Genomic DNA, 14,665 nt, shown 5'->3' with positions numbered 1-14,665 from the left:
AGCCCCTTGTAGTGGTCACTGCAGAGTGCTAGCATAACACCCTCACCTAGATAAGGAAGAGTGGTGAACAAGAATCCATAGTCAATGGAATACTCTGCTTGCTGGATCGTAAACACAGCATTCTGGATAATGTGATTGACCTGAACGGTGGATGCCCATGGGGATGTGGGTCTCTAGGACACAAGTGTTGCTGGGAGACCCCCCTGAGAGCACAAAGGTCGACATTTTCGTGCCCCCAACCCGTGCCGGAAGAACAGAAGGATACGATCTGGAAGTAGCCATAGAATCCCATGGCCGTATCCATATGCCACTAGAAGGAGATTACCAGGTACAAGAGGTACCGACTGTTGACACGGACCACTTTGAAGGAAGCCAGGCATCTAGTGTCGTGGCAAAGTTAAATTATAGCACGCAAAAAATGCTAGTGATTCCCCCGTAAAGGAACATTTGTAGAGGGTAATGCCACAGGAAGCATGTGATTGCAAATGACTGGAATAGCATCCAGTGGTAGTGCGATCCTCTGGATAAGGAAGGGGGTAGCACGATAGCCAGAAACACAATCCACAGAAGTGTAATTACCCCACCTATGGAGGGGGGGGGGATGACTATGGTAAGCACTGCACTCAGTGGCAGAGCAATCACTCTACCTATGACAGGGAGTAACGTATTCAGCAAGTACTGTAACCCGAGGTAGTGCAAGTGCCTCACCTACCGAAGGGGGTAACGCATACAGCAGGAACGAGTTCAGTACCCGGCGGGAAGTGTCCATTACTTCACCCAAGTAAGGAGGCAATGTATACGTAAACACCAACGGCAGTGAATGCAATAATGCCACCTATACAAGAGACTAATACATACATACATACAGACAGTACTGTGCCTAGTGGAACTGCAATTCCGCCACCTACGGAGCTGGGGACGCCTATGGCTGGCATTGAGACCAGTGCTAGTGCGGTCAGTCCATCTAAGGAAGGAGGTAGTACATAAAGTTAAGTACCTTGGAAGGAGGTAATGTATACACCAGTACCGTAATCTTGGAAGATTGAACAGGATTCATGTCAGAGTGCCCATTGCTGTCTCAGGCCGCGCCGGTATTGATATAACAACCAAACTACCCCGGGGTTGGAATGGAACTCCTAAAGATCCACTTACTGGATTGCGCAGGCGGAGATCTATCAGCCAAACGACCCAGGAGGTTGGATTGGGAATTTCCAGAGGTCTTAAAAATTTCAGTTGTTCTGCATCGGCTTTGCGCAGGTGGAGCCCTATCAACCAAACGGCCTCAGCGGGCGGATTGGGAAACCTTCAGATATACTCCACTGAATTTTTGCAGGTGGAGCATTATCAACCAAACGGCCCGGAGGGCGGATTGGGAATCCTTCAGATGTACTCCACTGGATTTGCACAGTTGGAGCCCTATCAACCAAACGGCCTCAGAGGGCGCATTGGGAATCCTTCAGATGTACTCCACTGGCTTGCGCAGGTGGAGCCATATCAACCAAACTGCCCGTAGGGTGGATTGGGAATCCTTCAGATGTACTCCCCTGGATTTTGCACAGTTGGATCATTATCACCCAAACGCCCCCGGAGGGCGGATTGGGAACTCTTCAGATGTACTCCACTGGCTTTGCCCAGGTGGAGCACCATCAACCAAACTGCCCGTAAGGAGGATTGGGAACCCTTCAGATGTACTCCACTGGCTTTGCCCAGGTGGAGCACCATCAACCAAACTGCCCGTAAGGAGATTTGGGAATCCTTCAGATGTACTCCACTGAATTTTGTGCAGTTGGAGCATTATCAACCAAACGGCCCCGGAGGGCGGATTGGGAACGGTGAGAAACCCTCCACTATCCGGGACGGACACAGGCCCTGGGCATAGAGAGCTCGGTCTGTGAGGAGGGCAGGCCTGTATGGGCACACTTTTTTATAAAAAAAAATACATTTTTTTATTTTTTTACATTTTTTTTTATTATTATTATTTATTCGGGTGAGGACCTAACCTCAAATGGACAAGGGGCAGGAAAGGCTGCATACTGCAATATTAAGGCACATCGTGCCTGCAGATAGAGACCCAGGGTAAGGGTAATCTGGTCACTGGATTAGGTAGGGTTAAACTGTCCAAGGACCGGGACGGAGCCAGCTGGCTCCCGAGGAGAATTTGCGCCAGACTCACCGGGACTCACCGCCAGCCGAACACAGCGGTACCTGAATCGGTGCAAGAATGAGGCTGCCTGTGCCCACTGGCCGCGGAAGCCCGCCCCGTGTGCCGGGAGAAAAACAGCATGGCCGGGAAGAAATCTGAAGGCCCGAATGAAGCCGGGGCCTAGATTTTGTGGTGCCCGGCCGACTGGGATCTCCGCTCCACCGCAATCCAGGTCCGCCGGATCCGGGAAACGGAGGTACCCCGAACAGCACTAGCAGGCGCCAAAGATTATACCTGCCTAAAAGGTACGGTGCTTGACTGACTGGGGAGCCTGCCCGGTCGGTCTCAGAAAAGGGGGGCACGGAATGGAGCGCAGCGGCGCCAGTTTGAGTGTCCCCTGCCCGATATGAGCTACGTTAGATCGGAGGGGGTGGGAGGAGGCCACACCGTAGAGGAAGAATCTAAAATGCCTCCGCCGGGTTTGGGATTAACCCCTTCATTACCGAATTATGATGTGATATGCGGCGACTGGTGGAGGACTCGCAGCCTCCTTAATAAAGGGCCATGGTGTTAGGGGGACAGTAATACTCACCTGTCTTCATCTGTGGTCTTCACCCTTAGTCTTGTACCAGCAGGGCCACCCCACGACCGCTGGCACCAGGCGTCAGGGGTCTGGGCAGAGAAGGGCTGGAGAGGAGGTGGCCCTCTTGCTGGCGGGAAGCAGGGGAGCGAGGCTGCCCTGGTCCGCTTTGTCTTCTTGTGGGAGGCAGGGCGGGGGAACAAGCAACACCGGCCAGCCTCCCAGGGAGACAGGGACGCAAGCGTGCCTCTGCGCCATCCATGAAATATGTGAAAAATAACAAAATAAAGAAAATCCTACGACACTAAGCTAAAAACTGATGTGCTCTCTCCAGGCTAGAGGGGGTATAGCCTGCAGGGGAGGAGTTATCACTTTTCAGCCTAGTGCCGCCTCCTAGTGGCAGCAAGCAGCTATATCCACGGTGATACAAGCGAGAAATACTTACTAGAAGTCCTGCATGGTGTGATCCTGGGATTCAGCAGACACAACTGATTGGTCTGCAACCAGCTGTGTCCAATTGCACGACAGAGGCTGCACATTTCGCACCCTAGCATTAGATGGATATTCTGTGAGGAAATCAAAGGAATACCAGGGGGCACCATACCAAGAACATATCAATATCTATGTATGAGAGCATGATTCCAATTAAACACTTATGAATAAACCCATTTACCACTCTAATGGTCACTAAGCAAAATCCAATAATCCTTATTGAAGATCCAATCCGCAAACACCTTGCAACTGGTCACAAATTAACGTTGTGTGGAACCACAATACCTACCTCCTTCATCTAAGTGCTGTGAAACCATGGCATCGGACCTCATTGACAGCAGCACGACATGAGTCTCTTCACCATCTATTGTAAAGGGTTGTGGAAGGATCTCTGATGAGGACTATTGAATTTAGTTTGACTGTTAGGCCTTATTTACACGTCAGTGAAAAAAACAGAGACCTGCACTGTTTTGGTCTGTGATTAAAATATGTAGGGAACTTTGTAGCTAGTAAAAGTATTGAAGGTATTTTATGCTGTTGAATTTCTGCCTATGAATTTGCATCTTCAGCTTTAAACATTTGACATTTTGAACGCCTTCATGAAAATATTGGTGGCTGTTTATGGCTACTTGCACACCTGGACTTTGCGTTTCGGCAGGCTGTTCTCAGATTAACCGGATCCATCACAGCCACATGGGAACGCAATGTCTTTTGGCCCTATTGAATTATAATTGAGTCCAGCTCACCTTGCGTTTGCATCTGGCTGACAAGTGGAGCAGGCTGCGGTTTGTGTCTGGACGATATTCCACTTGCCTGCCGGGACAAGCTACCGGACATTTGCTAACGCATATGTGAAGGTAGCCTATGACTTCACACTATGTGTAAGAAATCCATTCTTGCAAAGGACTGTTGAGATCACAAATAAACTGTTAGGATACTGTGTGTAGGAGTGTTCAGCAACTTGTTTTCATCTGTATTTGTTGGTTTTGTGTTCCATCGTTTGCTATGAAAAAGAAAATGCCTTAAGCAGGCTAGGTTGTTCTTGTTAAGCTTTTTATTTAAATGAACTCAAACCTATGGGTCAGCACTGTATGTATTACTCCATGCCATAGGGTGGAAAGATATGAAGTAGAAGGTAACTCTTAAAGCATATTGGTGCACAAGGGAATTAAGATGGTAGATCGTCCAGTGTGAGACGTGTATAAACTTCCTATCCATTCAAGTGTATTCTTTAGAGTAGCCAATCTATATATAATTGGAGTTATTAATTTGTTGTATTGTATACTGTGGTAGCTCTCATATGTAGATGTTTGTTTCTCCAATGAAACACCATATAAAAGTCCTTTTATACACTTATATAAGGGGTGGAAACCATCAATATTATATATGTATATTTATACATTTACTTTGGTTGAACTGTTGTGCTTTATTTTTGTGTAGCTGTACAAAAAATCCAATTCACTTGGGGGGAGACATGGTCAGCCGAGGAAACCCTATGGTCTGCATGGATAATACTAGTTATGAAAAGTGTGTCCAGATTTCATTATTGGGGGTGATGTGCACTGGATTTTTCTGTGCTTAATTACTCCCATCTATGTATGTGTGTGTTTTATATGCTTATGTACTGATATCATTGCATAATGATGTTTAGTGAAAATGTGCCCTGTGAAGTTAGCTCCCTGAAAGTTCTCTTTATAGAAGAATTTATGAGAATTATTACTAACTTGTTTTTCTCTCCTTTGTAGCATTCAATTTTAAGTAGCGTGTTTGGAGATTCCTTTTATGACCAGCAGATGACTGCACGGCAAACGAATGCTTTGTCTCACCAGGTATGCTGCAAAATAAAATGTATTATCCAAACTCTTTGATGTTTTTTGTTTTTCCACTTTTTTCCTTTGTTTTTCCACTTTTTTCCTTTGTTTTCAGTCCACCTGGTTCTTTTGCTGCTCTGACATCTTTATCTGTAACCTTTTTCTCTTGTACTCTGACAGCTCATGAACACTCATTCAAGGCATAATCTTATCACTTTGATTTGATTGAGCTGTCGGAGAGGGGAGCGCCTTTGTTATGAGTAAACCCCTCAGATGCCAGTATGTCAGTAGCAGCCATGGCATTTTAGGAGTCAGGACAGGTCAGCAGTGATCTGCAGAGGTCTGACATCTCAACCAATCAGCGGTTTGAAGAGGAAGCGGCACATCATGCGAGCGCTGGTTCCTCTTCATTAACTACGCGTCGTCGTCTTTGCTGCGACATAGTGTAATTACAAGTACTCATTCCGTTCAAGTGAATGGAGCCAGTACTTGTAATTAGTCACTTCTGAGACAACGGGCATTGTATTGAACAGGAAGCTGCACTTGCATGTAACGCCGCCTCCTCTTCAAACAGCTTATCGGTGGGTGTACCAGGTGTTGGACCCCCACCAATCAGATATTGATAACCTATTGTGAGAATAGGTCATAATTATAAAACCCCTTTAACCTCTTCAGGACACAGGGCGTACAGGTACACCCTGATATCCTGGTACTTAAGGACACAGGGCGTACCTGTACGCCCTGTGTATTTCCGATCGTCGGCAGGCGGGGATCGGAAGCCGGTGCCTGCTCAAATCATTGAGCAGGCACCTCGGCTAAATGCGCGGGGGGGTCCCGAGATCGCCGCAAATCGCAGGTCAATTCAGACCTGCGGTTTGCGGCTTTTTATGATGCGGGCGGTGGCGGTGCCATCGGGTCCCCATGGGGCTGTAGGGGGGACCCGATGGAAGCCCTCTGGATCTCACAGGCCGGAAGCTGTATGAGTAATACACACAGTATTACTCATACAGCCAATGCATTCAAATACAGAAGTATTGGAATGCATTGTAAAGGATTAGACCCCCAAAAGTTGAAGACCTAAAGTGGGACGAAAAAAAAAGTTGAAAAAATAGTTTTCCCCCCCCTTCAAAAAATTAAGTTTAACGTAAAAATAAACAAAAACATCAATTTCCCCAAATAAAGTTAAAAAAAATTGGTAATAAATAGGGGAGAATTTTTTTGACATATTAGGTATCGCCACGTGCGTATCGACTGGCTCTATAAACATATCACATGACCTAACCCCTCAGATGAACACCATAAAAACTAAAAACTGTGCTAAGTAAACAATTTTTTGGTCATCTTACATCACAAAAAGTACAACAGCAAGTGATCAAAAAGGGCGTACGCCCACCAAAATAGTACCAATCTAACCATCACCTCATCCCACAAAAAATGAGCCCCTACCTGAGACAATTGCCAAAAAAAATAAAAATATGGCTCAGAATATGGAGACACTAAAACATATTTTTGTTTGTTTTAAAAAAGCTGTTATTGTGTAAAACTTACATAAATAAATAAAAAAAAGTATACATATTGGGTATCGCCACGTCCATATCGACCGGCTCTATAAAAATATCTCATGACCTAACCCCTCAGATGAACACTGTAAAAAATAAAAACTGTGCTAAATAAACCATTTTTTGTCACCTAACATCACAAAAAGTGTAGTAGCAAGCGATAGTCATATGCACCCCAAAATAGTGCCAATCAAACCGTCATCTCATCCCGCAAAAATCATACCCTACCCAAGATAATGGCCCAAAAACTGAAAAAACTATGGCTCTCAGAATATGGAGACACTAAAACAAAACAAAAATGAAATCATTGTGTAAAACTTACATAAATAAAAAAAAGTATACATATCACGGACGCGGCGATACATAAGTAGTTACTCTATAAAAAATATCACATGACCTAACCCCTCAGGTAAACACTGTAAAAAATAAAAACTATGTAAAAAAAGCCATTTTATTTGTCATCTTACATCCCAAAAAGTGTAATAGCAAGCGATCAAAAAGTCATATGCACCCCAAAATAGTGCCAATCAAACCGTCATCTCATCCTGCAAAAAATAAGACCCTACCCAAGATAATCGCCCAAAAACTGTAAAAACTTTGGCTCTCAAACTATGGAGACACTAAAACATGATTATTATTTTTTTGTTTAAAAAATGAAATCATTGTGTAAAACTTACATAAATAAAAGTATACATATTATGTATAGCCGCGTCCGTGACAACCTGCTCTATAAAAATACCACATGATCTAACCTGTCAGATGAATGTTGTAAATAACAAAAACGGTGCCAAAACAGCTATTTCTTGTTACCTTGCCTCACAAAAAGTGCAATATAGAGCAACCAAAAATCATATGTACCTTAAACTAGTACCAACAAAACTTCCACCCTATCCCGTAGTTTCTAAAATGGGGTCACTTTTTTGGAATTTCTTCTCTAGGGGTGCATCAGAGGGGCTTCAAATGGGACATGGTGTCAAAAAAAAACAGTCCAGCAAAATCTGCCTTCCAAAAACCATATGGCATTCCTTTCCTTCTGCGCCCTGCCGTGTGCCCGTACAGCAGTTTACGACCACATATGGGGTGTTTCTGTAAACTACAGTATCAGGGCCATAAATATTGTTTTGTTTGGCTGTTAACCCTTGCTTTGTAACTGGAAAAAAAAATATTAAAATGGAAAATCTGCCAAAAAGTGAAATTTTGAAATTGTATCTCTATTTTCCATTAATTCTTGTGGAACACCTAAAGGGTTAACAACATTTGTAAAAATCAGTTTTGAATACCTTGAGGGGTGTAGTTTCTAGAATGGGGTCATTTTTGGGTGGTTTCTATTATGTAAGCCTCACAAACTGACTTCAGACCTGAACTGGACCTTAAAAAGTTGGTTTTTGAAAATTTCTGAGAAATTTCAAGATTTACTTCTAAACTTCTAAGCCTTGTAACGTCCCCCAAAAATAAAATGTCATTCCCGAAATGATCCTAACATGAAGTAGACATATGGGGAATGTAAAGTAATAACTATTTTTGTAGTTATTACTATGTATTAAAGAAGTAGAGAAATTGAAACTTGGAAATTTGCTAATTTTTCAAAATTTTTGGCAAATATTGTATTTTTTTTTTATAAATAATTTTTTATTTTATTTTTTACTCCATTTTACCAGTGTCATGAAGTAGAATATGTGACGAAAAAACAATCTCAGAATGGCCTGGATAAGTCAAAGCGTTTTAAAATTATGACCACTTAAAGTGACACTGGTCAGATTTGCATAAAATGGCCTGGTCCTTAAGGTGAAATAAGGCTGTGTCCTTAAGGAGTTAAAGCAAAATTTTATACAGCTTCCCTTTGTGCTATAGTAATCCATTTTTGCTGGATCACAGAAGGATTCAGTCTGTGTGCTGCTTTCAGTGGATCCATCTGTGTTTACATCATTTGAATTTATATTGTCCGTTTGTATCAAAACTCATCAGTAAATCTGATAATTTCACTCTCACATATGCCGCCTCCTAATGACAGCTGGGCTTTACTTAGTATAGTGATACTCCAGAGTAAACCTCCTTTTTTCAATTGTGTATACGAAGCCATAAATTCCAGTTATATCTAGAAACTTTGCAGGATTTTTGACTAATACGGCAAAATTCCGCTAATGTGTAATTCATTTTGATCCGTAGTAGCAACTTGCAGTCTTTTTACTATGTTGGTTTATCTTGGGTTAGACATTATGATATCTGGAGTCTGTCAGACGGACCCATTATCCTACGTTTTGCTCTTAAATTAAGAACCTTGGTAAATATTTAATACTGTGTGTATCGCATTGCTGTGAATTATTCAGTACTCTGCAGCTGAGGTCTGTACTACTGGTCTACCCTAAGGCAATTCTGATATTGACTAATGACTGTGGGAACACGTATACAATTTTATAGCATTACACAATCGTGTTACAGTTTTAGGTGGCAGGTGAAAGTATTACTATGTGGACATTTAACACATTGTTAGATTTAAATGTCTAAGGACCCATTCACATGACCGTATTTTTGGTCCACCTCTGATCCGCATTTTTGCAAGTTGAATGCACCACAGATCTGCAAAAAACATGTCCTATTCTTGTCTATTTTATGGACAAGAGTAGGCATTGTTACAATGGGTCTGCAAAAAAACTCGATGCCACATGGACGTCATTCCTATTTTTTGCAGATCGAAAAATACATAGTGGTGTGAATACACACCATAATCGTCAGCCTCATGTTTTTAGGGCTAGAACCTTGTCCTGATACTCTGCTGTTTCTTGGTTCTACACTGATATCTACCTTTGGCATCTATTTCCTTTTACTATGCAAAAACATACTAACATACAATAGTAGTGTATAGAGAAGGGGAACTTGTAGCAACCCTCAAAATGAGCCAATTCCTATTATGGTGTTGTGTTGCCACCTAGAACAGAAGGGCCTGGTGTTTATTTCCCCCCTCCATGCTCTTTTCATTTCTCTTGGACTACTACCCTTGACAAATTAGGCAGTTCTTGCCAAAGATGGATGTCTTACAAGGTTTCACCACCAAATAAGAAATGGGATGGGGCTAGCCAGGGCAGGACCTACTCTCCAAGAGCTCTGACAGCTGCATGGATTGGATGTATGCACCTGAATGGAATCCTGTGCGAAAACAAAGGCCAACAGTTTTATTCCTAGCATAGTGGGAAGCAATATACTCATCTTACCACTCAGCTGTTTTGTCTTTATGCTAACTATTGCAATATTCCTTCTTTTGCTTTGTTGTATGTATAATTTATTGTTTTAATTTTCTTCTGCAGCTTGAACAGTTTAACATGATTGAAAATGCAATTAGCTCCAACAGCCTTTACAGTCCTTGCTCAACCCTCAACTATACTCAGGCCGCCATGATGGGTCTTACGAGTAGTCACAGCAGCTTACAAGATTCTCAGCAGCTTAATTATTCCAGCCACAGCAACATACCGAACATCATCCTCACAGGTGAGCCATTTCTACCCTTCCAGAGATGTTTCTCTTTTCTTTTTCTTTCATCTAATCCATATGTTTATAATTTTGCAGTAACTGGGGAGTCTCCCCCAAGTTTATCAAAGGAACTTACCAGTACATTGGCTGGGGTTGGAGATGTGAGTTTTGACTCTGATTCACAGTTTCCCTTGGATGAACTGAAAATTGATCCCTTGACATTGGATGGACTGCATATGCTTAACGACCCAGACATGGTCTTGACTGACCCTGCCACAGAAGATACTTTCAGGATGGACCGACTGTAGACTAAACATTTGCAAATTACAGAATATGCTGCCCCCTTCCCCAGCTGAGCATAAAAGTTCAGCAGGACAGCCATGTCTAAGGCAACTGCTGAGAGATGTCGCTCTGTGATGTACAATGAGTAGAAATCTTGTTGTCCCAAGCTTGCGATGCTACAAATCCCTCATTGTGCAACTTGTTTTAGATCTTGTAATTCACTCATTGCAGACTGATGAAGACCTTCACCTGAAATCCCCACACTTACCACCAAAGTTGTCCACAGTGAACTGACACTGCGCCGCATTTAGGATATGAGAGGAGCGCTTTGCAGGAAAGGCTGTGGTCGTTGCACGATAAGTCCAGTAATGCTGCAAATTGAATTACTACAGTGATGAATGAAAGGGCAGAACATAAGTTGTAATTATTATTTTTATAAACGATAGTTCCACTTATGTTTCATGGGAATGTGCTGCTTGAATACATTTATCCATTCTCGTTTGTTCACAAAGGAATTAGTCCTTTCCAGTGAAGGAGTTCTGTAGGGCAGTGCTATGGAGAGGATGAAAGTGATCTTCAGTGGAGATTTTTCTGTAGCTAAATCCATCTGATGCAAGCTTCTTCCTATTCCAGTCTTTTTAATGGTGTATTTTGTTAATTGTTCTGTTCTTGGTCTCTTGACCTTGTTGCTGCAGGAAAAGGCCAGCAACAATCATGTCAAGTACTGATATTTAATTTTCTATGATATTTAAGTGTTTTAAAGGTATGGAGTGTTGTGATGCTTCATGATGCCAATGTTTTTATTTCTTATGCAAACTGGAAATTGCTATCTGTAGACTACTTAAAAGGGAATGCATGTATTCTAGAAAGGATGGACAAACCATGATTGTCACTTGACTTTCTTGACTCTCAATAGTTCCATTCCACTGAGTAATTGGTAGTTACACAGTGACAGAGTTTACAGACTAATCGCCATGTCATTCTTCGGCAAGTGGCATAGTGGCTTAATACTTATCATTTTGTCTCCTTAGTATGCGGATTACACCAACGAAATATCCCATGCATGTTTTATTGTTAAATGAAGAGAAAGGAATACCCACCATTGAGAAGGTGTCTTTGCTGCACATTTCTAACACCAGCTCTCTTATCTGTATAGACAAATCATTACAAAAAAATATCATTGTCTTTGCGATGTGTAAAGTGTAAACGTGCGAGGTGCAGACAGGTTCTGTGATTTGTGCACCATTTTACAATTTGTAGTGGTCTGAACGCGTTGCAAAGTGAACCAGCCTCACATTCCTACGGACTTGTACCTGGGAAGGTGTAGACTTGACTGTCGGAGTATACGATTAATACCAGTGTATGTATGCGCCCGTCTGGAGATTGATGACTTTAGCATTAGAACAAAAATGGTGTTGGATATGTTACTTTCAATATAAACCCTTCAGCATTAATATCACATCTGCCTTAGGTGTTTAGGGCCCTTTCAGCAAAACATAAACTGATCCCTAAAGTGTTGAAATCTATTGAGTTTAGCCTGAAATACTAAAGGAAAAATTGTATAAAAATATTCAGTGTTGAATAAGTTATGAAATACTGTAAACAAGTTTCTTTCCTTATTTTAAATTTTTGTAAGGGTACTTTCACACTTGCGACAGAGGATTCCGGCAGGCAGTTCAGTCACCGACACTGCCTGCCGGATCCGGCAATCCTAATGCAAACGGATGGCATTTGTCAGACGGATCCGGCTGACAAATGCATTGAAATACTGGATCAGTCTCTCCGGTGTCATCTGGAAAAACGGATCCTGTATTTACTTTTATTTTTTGCATTTTTAAAGGTCTGCACATGTGCAGACCGCAAAACCTGGTCCGTTTTGCTGGAACACTTGGGGTCGGATCCGGCATTAATGTATTTCAATGGAAATGAATGCCGGATCCAGCTTTCTGGCAAGTGTTCAGGATTTTTGGCCGGAGAGAAAACTGCAGCATGCTGTGGTATTTTCTCCAGCCAAAAAACGTAAGAGGGACTGAACTGATGCATCCTGAACGGATTGCTTTCCATTCAGAATGCAGTAGGATAAAACTGATCAGTTTTCTCTGGTATTGAGCCCCTGTGACGGAACTCAATACCGGAAAAGAAAAACGCTAGTGTGAAAGTACCCACCCTTACGCTAATGTTTGGGTTACCTGCAAGGTTTGATCTGTGAACCTTGAAATCATTGTTTGAACACATTTTTAAAAACCGTGCACTTTCGCAACCACATAGTCACTCTTAACATGCTAACGCGTGTGAAAGTTGCATGCAATTCATAAAGCGCAAGACCAGCTTTGCTGAGATTTGGCACATATTGTTGATAATGCTGAGAGTTGGAGCTGAAAACCCGACTAGAAACCTGGGCTCTTTTCAGCTTGTCAGATGGTATGCTTTACCCCGCCAATCCGAGTCTTTCATATTTATAGACTGTACTGAATAACATACACATGATGCCTACTCATGTCAGCCGGGCAGACAATTGAGGATTGGTGTAGCTGAGATTCATCCAAACTGACGCCATGTCAGTCTGCGGTGATTGGCTGCCGCAGCTATGCGACGGCATATGTATATAGATGTGTCCTCCCTTAACTTGTGTATAAACATGGCATATTCCAGGAGGTATGGAGCAAGATGTTAAACAGGGAAGAAAACAATCCGAGTAGATGACTGCCATCTGTCAGCTTCCATGTTTAAAAAATAATAAACCGTTTGTCTTTGGTTTTTTTACAGGATGGTTTGTGATTTTATTAAATTAGTATACAAATGTTATATCTTATAAATTTCAAGAAACGAGAAGGGTGGACACATCTGTATTACAAGGAAAATATATAACTTTTTGAAAAAAAAATTCAGATCCCAGATAAACCCTTAAAATTCACTAATGTTCCTACAAGAATGTTTAATATTTATTACAAAGCAGAGATGCACTGTAGCATACTGTACTGGTAAGTATTTGCCACCCGGAGTTTTGTTTAGACTGCTTGACATGTCTTTATCTACGATTGTTTGGGTAGCCATTAATGCATATCATAAGTTTTCTATATCCTGAGTCAAGTGATGCATTGCCTGGCCAATAAACATTTTTTTTTTTTTCCGCTAATATAATGATCCACAGTAGTGAACCATGAAAATAATGTAGGTAAAAGTAAAGAATTTGTACCCTGTGGGTTACCTTTATCAATATATGTAACTGTTCTACATAGCTTATTGTGGTATGACCACACACTGGTTCCTGAACATGTCCTTACTGAAAGACTGCCTGCTGTTCCACTTTTTAGGGCTTCCCTTCACTGGACATTTAGTACTCTATTAGCCACAGCAGCAAGATAACCATTGCCCTGACAGTCTTTCTGTTGTTATAAGGCCAAGTATATATATATTTTTCTTACAAAAAAGGAAACAATTTTAGCATTTCAGATTTCGGTAGCACTGCATAACATGCCCATTTTACATTGACGTAGCCCTCAGAACACCTAGATATATATGTATTGGAATTATTTTTTTTTTAACTATGCACTATTGACCATAAAGTAAAACATGTTAAATTTGAATGCCCTCAAGCACGTTGCCATTGTTTTTAAGTATATATATATATATATATATATATATATATATATATATATATATATATATATAATGTGTGTGTGTGTGTGTGTGTATATATTATATATACACACACACACACACACACATTTTGTGTAAATTTCTGTATAAATTTGGTATCCACTGCCTACTAGTTCTGAACATTAGCCAGTTTTTGTTTACACCTTTTAATTTTACATGAGTTCTGTTGCTTGACCTAAAGGAAAATATGGTTTTATATTGTGATTTTTTTTTTTAAATGAGGCTAAAATGTCTATTAGTAGCAAAATCTAAGATAGTAACCATATAAATAATGCAATGGGTTCTTATTAAATTTAATACTCTACATAGTTGGTTTGAAGGACATTAGTTCTTTTACTCAGGACCCAGTACACCCTGTATAATAGCTATATTAGGTAGTAAGAAAAGGGCAGTAAGCCGTTGATCGCTCCCCCACTTCCTAGTGCCGCTGGCTGCACTAATTCTTTATACCCTGCTGGTTGGATAGACCTAGACGCTTTTTATTGCTATACTATTTTACTCCTCTAAAATTTGGGCTAATGTTGCCTCAGTGTGGCCTTCATATATCTGTACAAAATGGGAACTAGCATTTTATAGAGGGGCTTTTAGGTTATTTGGTCATATATTTCCAGTATTATCCATTGCACATGTTTCTTCAGATAGAACCTAGAAAGATTAAACTGCACTGCTTGAC

At 41.4% G+C, this 14,665-nt stretch overlaps 1 protein-coding gene across 2 annotated transcripts in view; it reads left to right on the top strand.

The window, feature by feature from the left end:
* Positions 1–12,053, top strand: part of CRTC1 (CREB regulated transcription coactivator 1) — a 177,317-nt gene extending 165,264 nt beyond the window's left edge. For both annotated transcript variants that reach the window (XM_040417617.1, XM_040417616.1), the window contains 3 exons: positions 4,961–5,044; positions 9,888–10,068; positions 10,147–12,053. In XM_040417617.1, the coding sequence (XP_040273551.1) occupies positions 4,961–5,044; positions 9,888–10,068; positions 10,147–10,358 (477 nt within the window). In that variant the 3' untranslated portion in view covers positions 10,359–12,053. The remainder of the gene's footprint in view (positions 1–4,960; positions 5,045–9,887; positions 10,069–10,146) is intronic.
* Positions 12,054–14,665: the final 2,612 nt, after the last annotated feature.

This window comes from Bufo bufo, chromosome 2 (assembly GCF_905171765.1).
Source record: "Bufo bufo chromosome 2, aBufBuf1.1, whole genome shotgun sequence".
In the NCBI taxonomy this organism is placed as follows: Eukaryota; Metazoa; Chordata; class Amphibia; order Anura; family Bufonidae; genus Bufo; species Bufo bufo.
This window is presented reverse-complemented; position numbering and strand designations above follow the sequence as displayed.